General features: G+C 37.5%; 1 protein-coding gene across 1 annotated transcript; it reads right to left on the bottom strand.

Moving 5' to 3' along the window:
- Nucleotides 1–1,004: 1,004 nt before the first annotated feature.
- Nucleotides 1,005–20,005, bottom strand: SH2D1A (SH2 domain containing 1A). The gene is made up of 4 exons (XM_036840113.1): nucleotides 19,777–20,005; nucleotides 7,124–7,187; nucleotides 2,388–2,532; nucleotides 1,005–1,385 (listed from the first exon to the last, which is right to left on the bottom strand). The coding sequence occupies exons 1-4, from the start codon at nucleotides 19,911–19,913 to the stop codon at nucleotides 1,345–1,347; spliced, it is 387 nt and encodes a 128-aa protein (XP_036696008.1). The 5' UTR covers nucleotides 19,914–20,005; the 3' UTR covers nucleotides 1,005–1,344.
- Nucleotides 20,006–20,362: the final 357 nt, after the last annotated feature.

Genomic DNA, 20,362 nt, shown 5'->3' with positions numbered 1-20,362 from the left:
GGTACAAACTATTCTGTATAAAATAAGCTACAAGGATATATTGTACAATACAGGGAATATAGCCAATATTTTATAATAACTATAAATGGAGTAGAACCTTTAAAAAAAAAGACAGATCTACTTACATGTTGGGACCCTCACTTACCATGTACTTATCACCTTTTATTGTTATTTTCCTGTCTTTTATTGTTATTTTCTTTTATTGTCTTTTATTGCTATTGTTTTCTTGTCCAACTAGGCAGGGGGCTACCTGAGCGTGGAGGCCAGGTGTTTTTACTTCTCTACCCCAGTGCCTATTGTGTTTGCTGAGTGAATGAATTCTATGAGGCCTGAAGCAACTTGACATATAATTGAATTGTAAGAGTCATGAAAATATAAATGTGAGAAGAAAATACCAATACCCATCACTGCCTAAAATCTTGGCTCTCACTTAGGTTACAATTACTTGGAATTGTTAAAACTTAATGTAACCTGTAAGCTTCCAATGGTCTTGTAGGGCCACCTGATAGGGAGACTGCTTGTAAATCAGCTACTCATGAGCCACAGCTGATGAGCCGCAGCTGCTGTTTTTACATGGAGTGGCAACTACTGGGGCAGAGGTAAATGAAAAGAAGAAAAGTCCACTTCATCAGATTTGTAATATAATTTCAAATCCTGTAGCATCAAATATAATAAACATTTAGAGCATATTTTAAATTACGGGAATTTTAAACTACAGATTAGTCCGTGGATTTTACTGTCCAACATCAGAACACTAGGCAAGAAGGTTGCTTTCAGAATTAAACAGAAATTCTTCACTCTCTATCTAGTACTTGTTTTTAGCACACAGTGCACAGCTTCATATATCCCCAGAGAGCCTATAACACTATAGCTATTGGAGAGCATAACACCTAAGGTAGAACCGCACGTGACAAAGACGAGGGACACGAACCAGCTTCCTGCCATATAATCAAGCAAGACATTTTAAAATCAGTAGCTATCAAATAATATTTCACTAAAAATGGTGCTTTTGAGAAAAACTGAGGATTATTTTTATTTATATTTGGCAAGAATTGACATTAATCTTTTATAAAGTATCATTATGTTTTAAATCATTTCCCATTTGTAAATACAATAACTGAAAATAACCTGTGGAATTATTTCTCCCCAATCCTCATTTCAAAGCTCCTCATTATCCGAAAAGTCCATTTCAGCTTTAACATCATGCTAGATGCTTCCATTACAGGACTATGATGGTTTTAGAAATACTTTTGTAGCTCACTGAACTATATTATCTATTATATATAAGACTTAGCATATATTTAAATTACTGAAAATAAAGTACAAGGTGTGTTTTATTTTTCTTCATGGTGCTTTCAGGAAGACATCAGGATCTTCTCTTCTCCCTAAAGAAAAATAATAACAAACGTCAAGAAGAGATAAACTTACAAGCTATTAAAATTACAGGTTAACTCAAACATAAAATTTCCAACTGCATAAAGTTCACAAAGATACAAGCCAATGATATACCTCAAGCAACTAGTATTTAAAACTGTTATAGAGAATGGAATACTGAGCCAATTTGTAAATTGGAATTCTATTTACAATTCTTTTAAAAAAGCTAACTACTCATTAATTTAATTCACCACTTGAGTCTGAGTCTAATTGTCAGTTTATGCCTGAGCCTGGGTCCCTGTCAAAAAAGGAAATAACAACTCATTTTATTTTATCATAAATGTTTATTGTTTCAATCAACGCGTATCCTCTTACTCCAGACAGATGATTAACCCCTTTCAATAGATATCACCTATCACAAATCTGACAGCTGAGGACATTGGCTAGTGTTCGGTGATTAGCTTGACACGTCCACTAAAATAGCTTTGCTCAGGAGATGTAACAATTTGCGCTAGTGGAAAAATAAAGACTACTAACTTCCTTTCCTTTGCTACAATAAAATTTTATTAATTCAAGCACCACAAATTCAGAAATTGGGATCACGTGGACCAAGCTAACATTAGCCTTTCCATCCCTGAAGGGAAAACACTGTCTGATAATAAGCAAGGACAAGTCCAGATGTTCTCTGAATTGTCCCGTCTTTCAAATTATTTGTGTCTGAATTAGTGAAGTGAAATGGTACTCATGGAGCGACAAAACAGGCTGGGGAAAACAAGACGGGATAAGAGATTAAAATGTCGTGGGCTCATAGAATTTTTTATATTTTTGCAGAGTTTTATTAAAAGTTTATAGTATAGCATGTGGAAATCATAGCATGTGAATAGCCCCCTCTCACTGGGGCTGCTGGCTCCATCTTCTTTCTCATTGCATTTTTCTATAACTATATGTTTCTGACTAGGGTGACTCATAGCCCTAAGCTTCCAAACCTGTCAAAAATAAACAGTAAACCATACCTGTAGCACCTTGTGTACTTCTAGCTGAGGGCTTCTTCTCAACTGGATACTGCAAAGGTATTACAATACCTTGATCTGGCTTCTGAAATGCTGAAATGAGATTTTTTATTTTCCGGAAAAATCTTTTATGTACCCCAGGTGCTGTCTGGAAAATAAAAGGCCAAGCAGATTATTCATCTACCTCATAATGATACAAAAAGGGCCTACAAAATGTGCAAGGGATGCTTAGAGAGGTAACATTTGTGTAACTTGTTCAAATATTTGAAAACATAAGGAAGAAGGAAAAACAATATTCTAGAAGAGCTTACTTTGGTTGGCTGAATTTCCCTGCAAGAGGAGCAAACGAGCTGTCATTTCAGCTCTCCCGAGGGTGGTATTAGTTTGCACGAGCTCCTGCTCATCGCCCTGCCCTTCCTGCCTGCTACCCATCATACATCCCGAACCTCTAAGGGTATACAGGCCATTACCCACAATGAATTCACCAACAGAGAGGATGCAGTTAAACAGAGAAAAAACACAGATCCTACAGGTCATTAATAAAAAGCCTAAAGAACCAAAAAAAAGAAGCAAACAAACAAATGCTACACAGGAAATTAAAAATTGGCTGCTATGAGGCACACAATGCAGGGCTAGTTAGTCCTCACACTCTTTCACTTCACGATATGTCCTGCCTCATCCTACACATTAAATTTTGTCCTCCTTGGGAAACTTCCCTATCCTCCCCCAAATTGCTCTTTGTGTCAACACTTCACTGTGACGAGGTTTTCTCTATGACACGAAAATGAAAGACTAAGGTCACCTTTATTTATTTATTTATTTGTTTGGTTTTGAAGGGATCATTATTTGCAAGTGACTATTAAAATGTACTCCTCTCCTGACATCAATTCTCTTGTAAAGACACTACTTGAAATCAACAGCAATTTCCTGCAAAAGCTTATGAGCCAAGCTTTAAGCATCAGCTCAAAACTGCCATTTTACATGAAATAAAATAGTATTGCTATAAGCAATTGGACAATGACCAGTTATTTTAGAAAGCTGTTTTTCAGTTATTCCATCTAGAAAGTTTTTGAGGTGGGAGCTATTTGTTTGTTAGCATTTAATGAGAAAACATGAAGGCTGGCATACAGACGTCTGTCAGCTAGACAAAATGCTAAAGGCAGCACGCTGTCCACTATAACTCTTGGTCATTTCCTACACTGGGGTAAAGAGTTTTTCATTGAAAACACTGAAAAAGTTCTTTGTAGCTTTAAATTAGTGCCGCTCATAGGCTCACACAGCTACTAAGTAGATACAGAATACTCTCCCACTCAGCTCCAACCTTACAGTCAAAACATCTTCCCAGAACTCTATTGAGACCTCATCCAAAATAATATGGCCATTCTTACAGGGGTCCAAACAGTTCTTTGGCTCCAGGATAGAATCTCCAAATGTCAAAGGCAGGCCATAGGCACAAAATAACCTTCTTATATCTTCCTTAGAGTACTTTTTCATTTTCAAAGCACTTTCCCATCTCTTGGCAGTTATTGGCTGATTTGGCTACTCCCATTTGACAGATAAGAACATGGAAATACAAAGAGATAATTCAGCTTGCCCAAGGTCACACAGATAACCAGAGGCAGAACTGGCTCTAGACCCCAGGACCCAGTCTCTTGCCTTTCAGATTAGGCAGATTAGAGACCAAACAGGTTCTAGTGAAGTTAGAGTCACCAACCAGAAGAGAAACTAATCCACTCCCCCGGTGTGGAAAGATTTCAAACCACACATCTTTTTACCTGTTCTTGTGGCTTGTAAAACCATTTATCAACAGAAGCATCTTTTTTATGAGGATTTGTATGCAGTTAACACTTGATTCTCCATGCTAACGGAGAGGAATAATAGCACTGAATGTAAAAAAGCAATTTGAATTTGGCATGCAATGTCGCATTGGCGAATAACTGACTGAATTTATAGTGCTTTGCTTAGGTCAATAAGTAAAATTATTTAACATCCACTGATCTACTGATGATCAAATATCCAGAAAAGCCCAAAAGCACTGAAGTCAGCAGGGGGATGTTAGTACATTTTTTACAATGTACCGCAGACAATGAACATATTAATAAATGATAGGTGACTGTATGTGGAATTCTCTGAATTAACAATTTGGCAAAATTTTAGCCTGAGTCACATGAGATAAATTAATATACTAGGCAATGATAAAACCTAAAAGTCTACCTAAAGCTAGAAAATCACATAATATTTGTCTTTCGTAGTTCAGTGGATCCAGGGTTCAATTTCACTCCACTCTTTGAAACAAACTGCAGACACACCTAGATTTCTAGCACAATCTTTGCACAGAAAATTTAGTGCTACTGTCAAGATTTTTCCCGCAGTGTGGCAAACTAAAGCATTGTTCCAGAGAGCAATATAAATATCTGTTATTTACCCCATTTTGAAAATACATTTACCACAAGAATTGTACCACTGACATCTCCCATCCTGTCACTGAACTCAGCTATTGTTCAAATTTGCACATTTCCCATACTGTCATCTCTTAGTTATCCATGGAAACATGCTTTGGATCACAGCTGGTCTTCAATATGCTCTAGAGAAATTTCTTCCAGTCAGGTGATATAAGCTCTGAGAATACACACTAGTTTAATATTCACCATAGGAAAACATAACTAGAAGGCAAATTTAGTAGATAGAAAAAATGCAATATGCATTTCAAAAATAAATCTAAAGAGTTTTTTTTTTTAAACTGTTTTCCCTTTGGAGAAAACATGCCAATCTTCTGCTCTCTTGGTGCAGATAATTACAATATTATTAGATAAACGGGTCAGACCAGACAACAGAATGAGAGAGCATTTGTGTTCAATAAGCCCTTTCTTCCCTAACATGATCACAAACATGTAACAATCTGCATATGATGTTATACTTGAAATGGAAGAAAACAAGTTTAAAGAAAACGTTACCTAAGCCCTACCAATTTAAGATCCTTTCCATAAAGAATATTCTTCAGCAGCTGAAGGCTACTTCTCTAGGGAGAAGGGCTATTTCTGGTCAAATTATATACAACTATATATGTATATATCATACACTACTATTCCTCATAATAAATGAAATTTAATTTCCTATTCAATCATCTCTGCAGTGATGCAGAGAACTTTTAAAAATAAACGGGTATAAACAGTTTTGATTAGAAATAGTACTGCTTTTCCTCTAATTAGAATGGTAGCATCAATTATCCTGATATAAAGCAACAATGTGTTTGAAAACTTGCCCTAATTCATCTCAGTAGTTCCAAACATTTGTAGTCTGCAATTTGTGCTTTCTAGTTCACCGGTGCATCTGTAAAGGTTAGAGCTATTTTACTTTTTTTTTAAGTCTAGACTTCAGAGTTTCTTAAATGCATAGATTGATTGAGTTATTAATAGAGGTTGATATTAGCATTTACGTTTTCAAACAGCTCATAATGAAGTGCTTTCATTATAAAGACGGACTGTTTTTATAAAGAGTCAGAAATCAGAGAAAGCATTTGAAGTCAGAAGTTTCCATTGTAGAGACCTCTACTTTGCTAGCATGGTAGTATATTGATACTACCCTGGTACGTGGAAAGAGATTCACTCTACAGGCATTTCTTGCAATGGTACTGTGACTTTCAAATGTTTTCAAAGCCATCAGAACCCATTTTTCTAATGAAATCTTTCTCAGAGCCCCAGTTGATAAGCAAAATAAAAGGGACTGCTCAGATTAAAGACAAATTGGGGACCCAAAGCATACCCACACATCCTCCTATCCTTCTGTAACCCCCTGGGCAACTAACTCCAAGGCACTCAGATGAAAGAACCTTAGGATTTTGCGGAACATAGCTTAAAAGTCACTGGAATGTTCCCTCTCTCTCTTTTCTACCTATCCTTGTCCTTCCCATATGGCTAAGCTGGGAGTCCCGCCTCCACAGAAGAGCAGCCTTGATTACCCTAATACTTGGAAAATCCTCTATTCTTCAAATGCTTGTGCTAGATAGCACTTGACTATATACAATCATATTGTTCAGCAACTTGGGTGAGTTCCCATGTTTGAGGGCTTGCTTGCTAGTCCTGTGGCTAAGAGCTTTCTTTATATGCATTATCTCATTTAATCTTCAAAATGAGCCCTATGAGTAAGGGACTATTTTTAGGCTTATTTTACAGATGAAGATACTGGTTCAAAGAAAAATTAGGTAACCTACCCAAGGTCATAGACCTCTCAGAAAGGGGTTGGGGGTGGATAAGACCTGGAACACACATCCACCTGACAGCAAATGCCAGGCTCTCACATTGCTATTTAATTCATGTTGTATCTCTCAAGGGTTTTATAGGCTCTTAGAAAACAGGAGTCATGTTGTTTCATCCCCCATAGAACCAACACTTGCATTAGTATCATTTGGTAAATAATTGTCGATTTGATTTTTTTATATATTTTTGATACGCTTTCTAAAATTTCACATAGGCACTAAAAGTTTGACACAATCCTTTAACTTTGTTATCTTTTCCCCAAAGTGAGACCACTCCATACAGTGGTGGCTGAACAGAACTGGGACCAAAATTCTCTAAAGGCTTCTTAATGATCCATGAACAATATTGGATTGGAGCTTTAGTGATTTGAATCTGATGAATATTTTGGGAATGTAGGATTTGACAGCTCTTTTATAAAAGCAGTCTAAATTTCAAATACCTCCCTGATACCCCCAGAAGCAAAAATAAATAAAAGAGCTATACCTCAGCACTCCAAGAACCTGTTTCTGTCTGGGACACTCGGTATGTATAAATGTAACCTTGATACCTGTGAAAGAATAAACTTCCATTACTGAAAAATTCCAAAAGAACAATGGATGCTCTAAATTTGAGCTTTAACTATTACGTATAAATGATACATATACTGGGACACACGTATATTGCACCACTGCATTCATAGAAAGAAAAGCCTGTGGAATCTAACTTGCTTGCCTATTATATCTAGCTAATCACAGTTTCTAGTAAGCCTTCTTTATCTTTTCATTTTTTTTCAAACGAGGGAGCTCACACTTCTAAGGATTTGTCAAGGTGAGAGACTGTTGGGACAGAAAGAAACTGGAGACCTGTTGTAATTGGTAAAAATTATGAATTATTAAACAGATTCAACAAAGCATAGTAATATTATTATTTGAGTACATACAGAGCCTTAAGGTGAAAACATTTCACTGGGGATAAGGTACTATCAGGCCCACTTAAGTTAATAATAATAATAATATTAATTATAAATATAATAAATGTGGTATATTCCTATGATATTACTATTACTATATAACTTTATAATACATTATAATATAGTACTAATAGTAATTTGGATTAAAAAGGAGTCCTGCTAAAGTACTTGAAATCAGCTTGTCCTTTTAGATGGGGTAAACGTTTTCCCCCATTATTCACTGTGTATGCATATTGTATATCTGTATAGTTGATTTCTACTACATGCCAAGAGTTTTACATGTTGTATTAGTTTGCTCAGGCTGCCATAGCAAAATACCAGTCTGTGTGGCTTAAACAAAAGAAATTTATTTTCTCACAGCCCTGGAGGCTGGAAATCCAAGGTCAAGGTGACAGTAACATAGGTTTTATTCTGAGGCCTCTACTCTTGGCTTGTAGGCAGCCACCTTTTAGCTGTGTTCACATGACCTTTTCTTTGTATGTGTGTATGTGTGAAGAGAGAGATCTCTCTTCTTATAAGTCCACCAGTCCTATTGGATTGGGGCCCCAGCCTTACAACCTCGTTTAACCTTAATTACATCCTAAAGGCCTATCTCCAAATACAGCCATATTGGGGGTTGAGCTTCAACATATGAATATGGGGGGAGAGGGTACATGATTCAATCCATAGCATTCCAACACTGGTACCTCCAAATTCACATCCTTCTCACATACAGAATACATTCATTCCATCCCAACAGCCTTAAAAGTCTTAAACACATTCCAGCATCAACTCTGAAGTCTAAATAAAGTCCAAAGTCTCTTCTAAAGATCATCTAATGAGATACAGGTGAGACTTGGGGATATGACTGCTGCTGAGGCAAAATTCTTCTCCAGCTGTGAACCTGTGAAACCAGACAAGTCATGTGCTTCCAAAATACAGGAAGACAAGCATAGGACAGATAGTCCCATTCCAAAAGGGAGATATCGGAAGGGGAAAAGGGGTGACAGGTCCCAAAAATGTCCGAAATCTCATAAGGCAAATTCCATGAGATCTTAATGCTTGAGAATAATCCTTTTTGGATTGATGCTCTGCCCTTCAGGCCCACTGGGTGGCACTGTCACCCCCATGGCTCTGCAGGGGCAGCCTCACCCACTTGGCTCTGTTGGGCAGCTGATCCCACCTTTGAAATCTAGGTGGAAGCAGCCTTGCCCACCTGGGCTTAGGCACTCTGGGCCTGTGGTGGGAGTGGTAACCCTGATGATCTCTGAAACAACTTCAGGATCATTTTTCCATTTTCTTGAAAGATAAAGCATGTTTGCAGCCAAATTGCACTATTGTCCTGTCCTGTTCCCCTTGGTCCAAACTGACAGTGTCTCTGATACTTTGGTCCAAACTCTATTCCTGGCTTCTGTTGAGATGACTAGTTAGCATCATGGGTAATCTCCTTAAGGAGTGATTATCCAGCCACTCCCTTGGTATTCTCTCCAGACCAAGTTTCCTCATTTTTTGCCATATGAGTAGGCTGAGAATTTTCCACATCTTTGTATTCGGGTTTCTTTTTGCTTAACAATTCCTTCTTCAATTCATGTCTCTCCTTTTGCATTTTATTATAAGTAGTCAGGAGGAACCAAGCTATTCCTTCAACACCTTGCTTAGAAATCTCTCCAGCTAAATATCCACTTTGCAAGTTCTACCTTCCACAAAATACTGGAACACAGTTCAGCCAAGTTCTTTGCCATTTATAATTAAGGATGGCTTTTCCTTTAGTTTCCAACAACACGTTCCTCATTTCCATCTGAGACCTCATCAGAATGACCTTTAACATCCATCGTTCTACCAATACTGTGTTCACAGTATTGGTAGGCTTTTTCTAGCATGCATCTCCAAAATCCTCTAGCCTCTACCCATGACCCAGTTCCAAAGCCACTTTCACATTTTTAGGTGTTTGTTACAACAGCACTGTACTTCTCAATACCAAAATCTGTACTAGTCTGCTCAGGCTGCCATAACAAAATACCATAGGCTGGGTGGCTTAAACAAAAGAAATTTATTTTTTCACAGTTCTGGAGCTGGAAGTCCAAGATCAAGGTGCCAGCAACATAGGTTTCATTCCAAGGCCTCTTCTCTTGGCTTGTAGATAGCCACCTTCTTGCTGTGTGCGCACATGACCTTTTCTTTGTGTGCATTCATTGAGAGAGGGTGCTCTCTCTCTTCTCATAAGGCCAGAACGCTATTGGATTAGGGACCCACCCTTATGATCTCATTTAACCTAAATTACCTCCTAAAGGCCCTATTTCCAAGTACATCCACATTGGGAGTTAGGGCTTCAATACATGAATTTGACAAGGACACAATTCAGCCCACAGCACATGCATTATCTCTTTTGGGCCCCATAGTAATCCTATAAACTTTAGATTGTGAAACTGATTTTATAGATGAGAAAACTGAGACTTTGAGAAGTTAAGTAACCAAAGCCACACTACAAATCAAGCATCAAAGATGGGATTTAAATCAGGCTTCTTTGACTCTAGAGCTCTGGCTTTTGATCCCCACACTGTAATGGATATAGATTATTTATTATATTTTAGTATCTATGGTACTGCTACTTAACTTGCCTAACAAACCTTTGCTTCCTAGAAAAGTATGGTAAACTTTATGCTGAATTACTTGAAATTATGAATCTGAATCTTCACAGACTTTTATTTCAGACATTTTCTGATTGCTATTCTTTGGCACAAGTTTGGGTCAAAATATATCTTTGATTATATACATGCTGGGACTTCCCTGGCAGTCCAGTAGTTGACTCCACGCTTCCAATACAGGGGGTGCAGGTTCCATCCCTGGTTGGGGAACTAAGATCCTGTATGCAGCATGGCGCAGCCAAGAAATTTTTTTAAAAAAAGAAAAAAAAATACATGCTAAAGTCTGGTAAAATTAAATGTGTTTAAACCTAAAAGAACCTAAAGTATCTCAAACAGGGTCAAGCTTGAGTAACTGACCTCACTTACCATTAATCCCCTATAGAACTAAAAGTCTTTATGTGGATTAAATTACTATATTTTTAATCACTATCCATCAGTACTATTACCTAAAGGATGAAAAAATTAGGTCTAAAACACTCTAATCAGGTTCATTCAATTTGTGAAACCCAAAAAAGGGTCAATTTAATTTGCTGGTGCAATTACAGGAAATGTTTCATTTTTGTTATAAAGGTTTGCCAGAATATTTAGATCATATATGAAATAGCTTGATATATGCATATAGTATACTTTTTACCATATATAATATGCTAAATAAATATAAAATATTACATTGTAAAGTCTTTTGTTTTTTTAAGCAATTGAAATGTACCTCACTGATTTCAGTAAGTACACTACAGGGAACAAAGCAAGAGCTTTGATTTCCATTTTTCACCATGGGAACTCCAAACATAAGGGTTTAAGTGGTTTTCTTAAAGTCGCACAGCAGGGAATTCCCTGGCAGTCCAGTGGTTAGGACTTGGTGCTTTCACTGCCAAGGCCCGGGTTCAATCCCTGGTCGGGGAACTAAGACCCACAAGGTGCCAAAAAAAGAAAAGAAAAGAAAAAAGTCACACAGCAAAATGGAGGTAGGAGCAGGGAAATAGCATAGGCCTTTAGTTCCATTTTCCCTATGGGAAGAGATTAATGGCAATAATTCAGTATCATTAAAGGTGTTGTGGAAATGCATTATTTAAAATTTCAGCAACAATGCAAACAAAATCATAGGCAACCAGTTTTCCACTTTCTCAAACAGTGGGTTTCTAAAAGATACAATGACTCTATCTCCCTACTACCATTCAGCCTCATTTAGTCAAAATAAATGAGTCTGTTTTGAAAATGATTTCCTAACGAATCTGATCTTATCGCACTTTCAGTTAAGCAGCAGGAACCTGAGTACCACTTCAAAAGTCCTTACCTCCTTCAGTCTTGAACAACCTGGTGCTAGTGGCACATAAAACTCCTTGTGATTAACCCATCCAATTTTAACAATCTCCTACTCCCCAACTCCTCAAATTTCTGAATGAGCAAAATTGTTTCACCCCTCAAACAAGCCAGCAGTCCATCTCTTCCACTTCCAAGTTGCTGAAGTCACTGACCAAAGATCCCCTGTAGCCAACTCTCGTTGATATACTCTCATATATCACTGATGGAAGAGATTTAAAACAGTGCGATTCAAATTATGTTCCCAGGGTAATAACAGTGCTTCACCTGGGACCTTGCTAGAAATGTAGAATCTCAGACCCCACTCCAGAACTGCTGAGTCAGAATCTGCGTTTTAACAAGATTTCCAGATGATTTGTAGGAACATTAAAGTTACAAAAGGATTGATTAAAATGCATGGAAAATGCTCACAACTCATTGGGAATATTGATGGCAATTTCTCCAAAGTCAAGCTGGCTTCTTTCACCACCCCCATAGTCACTCAATTTTTTTTTTAGTCTATGTTTTAAGAATGAAATTTTATTTAAATATAAGCTGAAGCTTTTTCAATGCTTTTGGTCTTCACAGAACAGTGTTTCTGAACTTTTTACTCCCTCTTCCCCAACAAGATTTCATAGTTTTGTTTTCTGTAGCTTGTATTATGAAACAATAATTCTATAATACAAAAGTAAATGAAAATATTGATTATGTTTTTTTCCAAACTACACATACTCTCTCCCTGTCCACTGAAAAATCACTCTTTTAGGAAATAAATTGACAAATTATAACAAGAGCCATAAAACTGTGCGTATTTTTACCTAATGACCTTCTTTATCTTCATACACTCTAAGGAATCAAATGGAAAAAGCAATTTGACAAAGATTTTCATAGTAGTTCTATTTTAATAATGAAAAATGGAATTAACCTAAGGAATGTTACTCAAAATAAGGAAATGGCAGCAGAAAGAATGGTTCAAAACTATACCAAAGTTCAAAGTTATTAGAGAGCTATGTTTTTCAAAAAATTTTAAACACCTGGACCATGTTGATATAAAATGATGGTATGTGAAAAAAGTGGACACAAGGAGAGCCGCCACTCTGATTACTGTTCAAAACTATCCCCATATGTATATAAACTAGAAGTAAATTTAAACTAATATAAATGCATCCTTGCATATTAATTTTCCATTTTTTTTTCTTTTGGCTGCGCCACGGCATTCAGGATATTAGTTCCCCGACCAGGGATTGAACCCGTGCCCCCTGCAGTGGAAGCACGGAGTCTTAACCACTGGACCGCCAGGGAAGTCTTGTAATTTCCCTTATAAAGTTATACAAGTGACTAACAACATTTTTTTAAAGAAACAGAAGTTAAATTACAATTTGGAGCTTTACAAATCTAGCCTAAGCAAATCACAAATCAGAAAAATATCATTCATCTTTAAAACCTGTTACATCCCTTTTAGGATTATTCTTCCTCTGACTCCCCATTAATATAGACAAACCAAGAATGTAGTGTAATTTTAACTTCCTTCCTCCATCAAACCTTTTGTCACACTTGATGATAAGCCTGGAATTTTAAATTTATCATGAAAAAATCTAGAAAATAAATAATTGGTAGAAAACAATAGAGGTTTTTGTTGTTGTTGTTGCCATTAATTAATTTTCTTAAAAAATTAATTTCTTAAAAAAAACAAATATTTTGCATTTTAATGACTACAAAGCATGTGCTGATTCAGTCCCTGCTAATATTAAAATTTGCCTTTATTTTTTCAAAAGCTGTCCCCAACTCTTAAAAATGTGTTCTGGTTAGAAAGAGACAAGAAGAAAGCAACCTGACTTATTTTTTCTTTTCTCAAAGGGTCAGCGTTGGGGACAGATCTTGCTTTACAATTGACAAAACCACATCAATTCCTTCTTTATACCACTTCAAGGACTACGCAAAAGAAAAGGTTTAGGTACATCTGACTTCTTCATGACACCACAAATAAAGCAAGCTAGTGCCCAGGCTGTCTATGTCTATACAAACGAATGTTACATGAAAAATTCAAGGCACAATTATAATGTGACTGTTTTTTTAACAAATATTTCAGAGCTTTTATACCCAGAGGAATGGTATCCTATAGAAAGCCACTCTGATCCAAGAGGTTTTCGAATTTCATATGGCCCAATCTTCATTCTTTCAGAGTGAATTTGAATTTTCAGAACCATCAAAAGTCACTCAGCTTCAAGTTTGATGGTAAAACTATGTAATACCAGTTTCGATGAGTCATGACAATAAATATAATCTCTTCTTCCCTTGAAGTGCCACAGAACGTTTTATTTATGTACTCATACAATGGTCTAACTTTGTCTCACAATTATTTATGGAGCTTTTATTTATATTAACAAATACCTACTACATATTAACTTTATAAATGTTAACTCATGCAATAATTCTCATAACAACCCTATGAGGTAAGTACTGTAGTATTATTATTGCTGTCACCCTTTTCACAGATGAGGAACCTGAGACAGAAAGTTTAAGTAACTTGCTCAAGGTAAAATAGCTGGTTAAGGGCCAGAATTGAGATGCACACCCAGAGGGTCTGGCTGTAAGATATGGGCTCTTAACCATCTTTCTATGCTGCCTCTCTCTTATATCAGAGGGAATGAGTTAACAAATTGATCTTAAGGTGAATCCAAAAGCATAGTTCTCAAAAAGGGAGGGAGTCTGCTTGGTCTTACGACCGGAGAGAAAGGGCAAAGGAAGGGGTTAAAGCATAGAGACAAGATGGGGAGAGCCCAAAAGAGGTCAACCTAGGCTTCCCTTTTGCTTTAAACTAAATGACATCTTCAGACTAATCTTGCAACTTAATTTTACATTGTCAACCAGAGTCAGCACTTGATTTATTGGCCTGTGAATTGTCCATTTGGTGGTTTGTGTATTGCACATTTAATCCTAGGCTGGCCTTCAGGCTTGCTCTGCCATTAATGGATTGTACTTAAATAATCCAAAGTAATTCTAGTGGCCTCAATTATCATGAAGATAAATGCGGCGCCAACACACATATCCAACTGTATTCAAAAACTAACTCTCAGTTTTATAATTTCTCATTCTTCTGTTCCCTGCAATTACAACTGATAAGCTGGAGTTTTATTTTGTCACTGTTCCTTCCCCCATTTCTCCAGTTCAATTGTTTGATAGGCACTTTATTCCCAGTCATCCTTTAAATCTTAAAGGACAAAAAGATAATTATCCTTTTATCTAAAGACATATATGTCAAATGACTTCATTATGTGTCCTTGAGGCTAAAGAATATAATAGCATTTCTTCTTCCAAATCTTCCATCAGATAAAAGTAGCAAACTCAGATATGTACAGAGGATGTACAGAAATAAACTATTTCTTCAAAGTAATTATTTTAAATATTTTAAATTTGTTTTTCTCTTATCACCATCAAACTATCCCAGTGGGCATTTAGGACTTTCTCAATGGCTGTCTACATTAGGGGTGAAAAGGGGAGAAATGTGAGGGCTCACATGTACCTTAGTGAAAAGAAACTTGATATACCTTGAAAACCAAAAAGAGTAAAATTAAATTATATTAAATTTAAACTATTTGCATTAATAAGAACATTTAGTATACTGGATGGATACAAGAAAAACCCATAAAGTCAGTAGCTTTCCTGTTGCAAAAGAAAATATAGTGGGAAAAGGTTCCATTCATGATAGAAACAAAAAAATAGACACATACATTCATACTCACAATAACTAGAAATAAACAACAAAAACTATGCAAGACCTATGGGAAGAAAACTACAAACCTCTATTGATGGATGTAAATGAAAAAATTAATAAATGGAGAAACATAACAGGTTTTTGGATAGGAAGACTAAATTCTTTAAAGATGACAATTCCTCCTTAACTTATTAATGAGTTTAATGTAACCCCAATGGGATTTTTTTTAATTTAACAAAATCATTCTAGATTTCATCTTGAAGAACCAACAAGTAAGAACAGCAAATAATTTTTTAAATGTATTAAAACATTATCATACTATATATAGCGCTAGTGGTACAAGAATAAATAGATGAATTGAGCCAAATAGATAACTGCGAAACAGTAACTGTTATATGTAAGAATTTAATGTATAGTAAAGTAGGCTAATAAATCAATCAGGAATGGAAGTTCTATTTATAAATTATTAGCTATTTAGAATCAAAATCAAATTAGATCCTTTCTCCACATAAAAATAAAATTCCAAATGGAATTAAAGAGTTAAGTGTAAACTAACCAAACCATAAATTTAAAACAAAAATTGAAGTGAAGTTTTATGACATCTCTGCAGGTCAAAGAACTTTCTAAGTTGGGAAGCAAAGGGGGAAGTCAAACACAAAGAAAATGAGTGACGGACTTGACTACTAAAAATGTTAATTTTTTGTGTGTCAAAGAAAAGTAATGGCAAACACTAAACTGAGAAGAGATACTTTCAATAGATCAAGGATTAGTATATAAAAACTCATAATGTGTTAAGAAAAATAGTAAGATCCAAATGGTTAAATAGGCAAAGTACACAAAGAGTCAATTCATGAACAAGGAAATACAAGTTTACCAACCATATAGACACTCAATCACTAAAGAAATATGAAATAAAGAGTGAGACACCAAATTTCAAGCAGAATTTTTTTTTTAACAAGAATACCCACTTCTAGGGATGGTGCGGTGAGACAGGCACTTTCATGCAGTACTGGTGAGCATATATATAAACGGGAATAACCATTTAGGAAAAAATATTTGGTGATCATGTATACATCAAGAATCTTAAGCTGTCCATGTTTTCTGATCTAAAAATTGCACACCTTGAAATTAATTATAAGGAAGTCATCATAAATACAAGGAAACCTTTATGGATTGAAATATGAATCATGACAGAATTTATAATAGCAAAAACCTGGAATGATTCAAATGTCTAAAAATAGATGACTGGTTAAGGAAAATATAGTTGGACTGGTTGGACTATCATGAAATCATTAAAAATAATGTTTTAAAATCATTTGTAAGAACATTATATATAAATGTGTTTTTTTCACGTTAAGTGGAAAATGCAGCAGAATACAATAGTGTAAGAGCACATGTGTTTATAAAGCAATTTGTTTTATTAAAATACAGAAGAAAAACCACTTAATTTTCAACAGTAATTGTCTTTAGGTTATAAAACTATAGATGATTTTCCCTCATTTCCATTATCTACATTTAAAAAACTTTCTACAATATGAATAAGTGTTTAGGAACTATTTTTAATAGACTTATACCAAAATCTAGATTTACTTGTTGAAAATAATTGGAAGAAAAACTTCTCGCTTTAAATGAAGGTGAGCAATCCTATAAATGGAAAATTTCTTTAATACTTTATGAGATTCAATTTCCCAAAATGAACAGAAGGAAAGGCCTTACCTAAAGGCCATGATTGGGGGTTCAGAACTGGGGAAAGGAGCAAACCTAGTTAGCAAGTATAGTTTAAAGTACAGTTCGAAAGGCATATGCAATGTGTTATTTCTACAATAAAAATACAGAAACTGAAGCTCAACCAAACCTTCTTGGATAATGAGAAGAAACAAAAGACAGATTGAGAAACTATTCTGAGTGAACCCTACAGTCAAATATATGTTTGTTAGCTATACCTTGCTGTTCATATATATGAGACACCATTTACATTGTTATTTCTGCTGTATATCATAACCATAGATGTTTTGGTTTAAAATGAGTGTGTGGTTTGTTTCAAAATAAAATTTGATTTTGTTACTACAGCGTAGTACTAAAAAGGAGGAAATGAAATGTTTATGTTTATCAAAAGGGATCCTTGGCCCAAAAAAGGCTGAGAAACTGTCATAAAAGGCAATGTATCCTTGTGTCTTTCCTCTGCAGCAGTCTGGCCATCACCCTCCAGGACTCAGAGGCCTCAGTGTGCCCATCGAAAGATATGCTAGGGGGACTCCCAATTTGCCGACAATTTTCTGCTACTTCATAAGGAGGTTGGCACGGAGAACATAAAAACTGCATTTATGCAAGATTTACTTTGGGTGAAAACTTAACTTGAGAATTTCCCACCTGCCTAAATTAATACCTTATGTGGTCCTGGCCTACGTGGGAAAAAGGCTAAGATTATCCTTCTCTCTTGCATCTTTTACCAACTGTAATCTTATGCAGAAGGTAGAACACACATTACTATTCCTGTTTTACAAATATGGAAACCAAGACCCAGAGAAGTTGAGTGATTTCCCCTGAGTCCACACCCTGGCCTCCTGATATCAGCCCAAAAGCTTTCTGCAGTAAAGAACAGTATTTGTCTTGATAGTTCATTCGTTAATTCAAAAACGTTTATTGAGCACCTATTGCGTGCCTCACAATGCCTGTTACGTGCCAGGCTGTGTTCCTGGTGTGGGAGACAATGTCCCTGTCCTCACGGAGATTACATTTTAGCAGGAAAGCTCAGCAAGACGTAAGTAGACAAGCCAATGTCAGATAGTTTAAAGTTCCCTGAAGAAAAATAAAGTGATAGAGTGTAACTGGGACAGGGAGAGGGCACTTATTTTAGATAGGATGGTCAAGGGAGTCCTCTCTGAGGGAAGAGGCAGAAGGAATAGTTAAGTGCAAGGATGCTAAGCAGGGAGCAGCTTGGCAAGCTCGAGAAGCAACGAAGAGGCCAGTGTGTCTGAAGTCTTCGGAGCATCCTGCCACACACTGTCCCCTGCTCTTCCACCCCTTCCCAGGCTTCTTTTGTACCTTATTTTTTACCTCTAGGTTAACGAGCCCATTACCTCCTTTGTCAGCTTCCCTAAAGAAGCCCCTTTCACCAGTCTACTCACTCCTCCACCTTCTTTTGATAAGAAAAGAGCCTAGGAATAGTAGTTGGCTTTCACTGACCGTCTCCAGTTTCCACTTGGGAAAAACAATAATATAAAGAAAACGTAAGATCTGAGCCCAAGAGATTCAATAGCTTGCACATATTGCCCTGGAAGCTTTTATAACAAATGCATCTAGCGTGGCCTGAGAGTTGCCACAAACATGTCTTGACTGTTTAAAAAAACACAATAAACAATGAAAATCCTCTAACACTAGGCTCAATACAATCTCTCTTCAATGACCCAGAAGGAACTTCAAAACCTTGCAGTGTATCGTCAGACACCGAAATTACTACCAAGCATTTTCCCTCATTTTGTTTCTGTCTAGAAGCAACTGTGCAGGGCTGGTGTTTCCGTGGATGTTTTTGTCCTGCTAACGAAGAGTGATCGAGCTAGGTACTTCCTTAGAAATGCCCTGTGAGTACTTAAAGATATAGACTGAAAAAAACAAAGAATATAATAATAATACTGAGTACCAAAAGAAATGGACTGAAAAAATAATAATATAATACTAATAACAACAACAACAACAACAGCTTACTTTTACTGAACATTTAGTATGTGTCAGGTCCAGTGCTAAATTTTCTACCTGCATTATGGCATTTAATCCTCACACTCCTATGAGGTAGGTAGTAATATTATTTACATTTTATGGACAAGAAAACTGAGGGGCTGAGAGGTTAACTTGCCAAAGTCAGCATCAGACCAGCACAAGATTAGGTCTCAGATCTGCCTGACTCTGGAGCCCTGGAGCAAAGATGAAGGTGCATCTGATTCAAAACGGGGCGTTAGACTAAGAGATGCTTAGGTAAAGAGCAAAACTGAATCATACAAGGGTGTTTTCCCTCCATGCCCTTTATGACTATTGTCAGTCCAAGCTTTTATCAAGAAAGGCCCTATTTCTGAAACCCCCCTCCCCTGCCAACTGCTCTAAAGAAAACTCAATAAGTAGATCCAGAGAGGTGGTTTTATTCAGAAACATCCCTCTCTCTGCGTCCTGACCTAACTGGCATTGATGTCTTAAAGTAATAGATTCAGTTTCTTAGTCTTCCTCCTCTCCTTGAATTTGACGTTCCTTTGGGAAGGCACCTCCAAAGCCATTTCAGGAGAGCTGGAGAGAGAGGCTTCTCCTTCCCTGAGGAGCTGGCGGCCCCCAATTTGGCTGCTCCACCATCATCGCAGGCCTCCACCTCGCTGGCCTCTATTAGAGGTCAAAACTGAAATCGGAAGCCGGAGCCCTTTTGGCAGCAAAGGTGCATTCTAGACTGCGTTTCCCCACCCCAAAGGGCACCCGCAGGAGGCCCAGGCGTGAAACCCCCAGGGGGGGGCCTGGGCCGGGCCTGGGGCCGCGCGGTGGGCAGTGGAGGCTCCCACCACGTACTCACAGAACACACAGGCAGTACACGCCCGGGACGCTCTCGCTGTCCCTCAGCAAATAGCTGCCGTCCAGACCCGTGGCGAGCAGGAGCTTCTCCCCCGTCTCCCGGCTGATTTTGCCGTGATACACAGCCACCGCATCCATGGCCTGGGGAACTCTTGGGAGGACCGAGGCGCGGGACGGTAGCGGGCAGATGCCGCCGCTGCTGCTGCTGCTGCCGCCGCCGCAACCGACACGAGCCAGCCACCCGCCTCCCACTTCAGCCAGATGTGCAAAAAAGAGAGAGGAGAGCCCGAACAACAGGATGTTGTCTACCTGCCTGAAAACCTCCCTCTCACGGTTCAACTAAAACCAGCTCAGCAGTTTAGCAGCTTGGTTATTGCCATAGGGTTCGATCCCCCTCCCAGGCCCACCCACGCAACACAGGGTTTGGACGGACAGGTGGACAGAGAGGGGAGGACCACTGGAAGAAGGTCTTTGCAAGATTTGGCCTGTACTCCCAACGCACGCAGACAGGAATGCTTGGTAATGCTCCTGTCCTTGCAGTTTTCCCGGGGGGCCACCATGACTTAGCTTAACTAACTGACTTAACT

Source organism: Balaenoptera musculus, chromosome X (genome assembly GCF_009873245.2).
Source record: "Balaenoptera musculus isolate JJ_BM4_2016_0621 chromosome X, mBalMus1.pri.v3, whole genome shotgun sequence".
Classification (NCBI taxonomy): Eukaryota; Metazoa; Chordata; class Mammalia; order Artiodactyla; family Balaenopteridae; genus Balaenoptera; species Balaenoptera musculus.
This window is presented reverse-complemented; position numbering and strand designations above follow the sequence as displayed.

Bases quoted from the DNA above. Each gene is read 5' to 3' on its own strand.
- SH2D1A (XM_036840113.1), bottom strand. From the start codon at position 19,913: ATGGATGCGGTGGCTGTGTATCACGGCAAAATCAGCCGGGAGACGGGG. The intron at 7,188-19,776 runs GTGAGTACGTGG...ATTCTTTCACAG, and splicing joins GTGTACTGCCTGTGTGTTCT to GTATCAAGGTTACATTTATA. The intron at 1,386-2,387 runs GTATGGTTTACT...ATTTTTCTTTAG, and splicing joins AAGTACACAAGGTGCTACAG to GGAGAAGAGAAGATCCTGAT.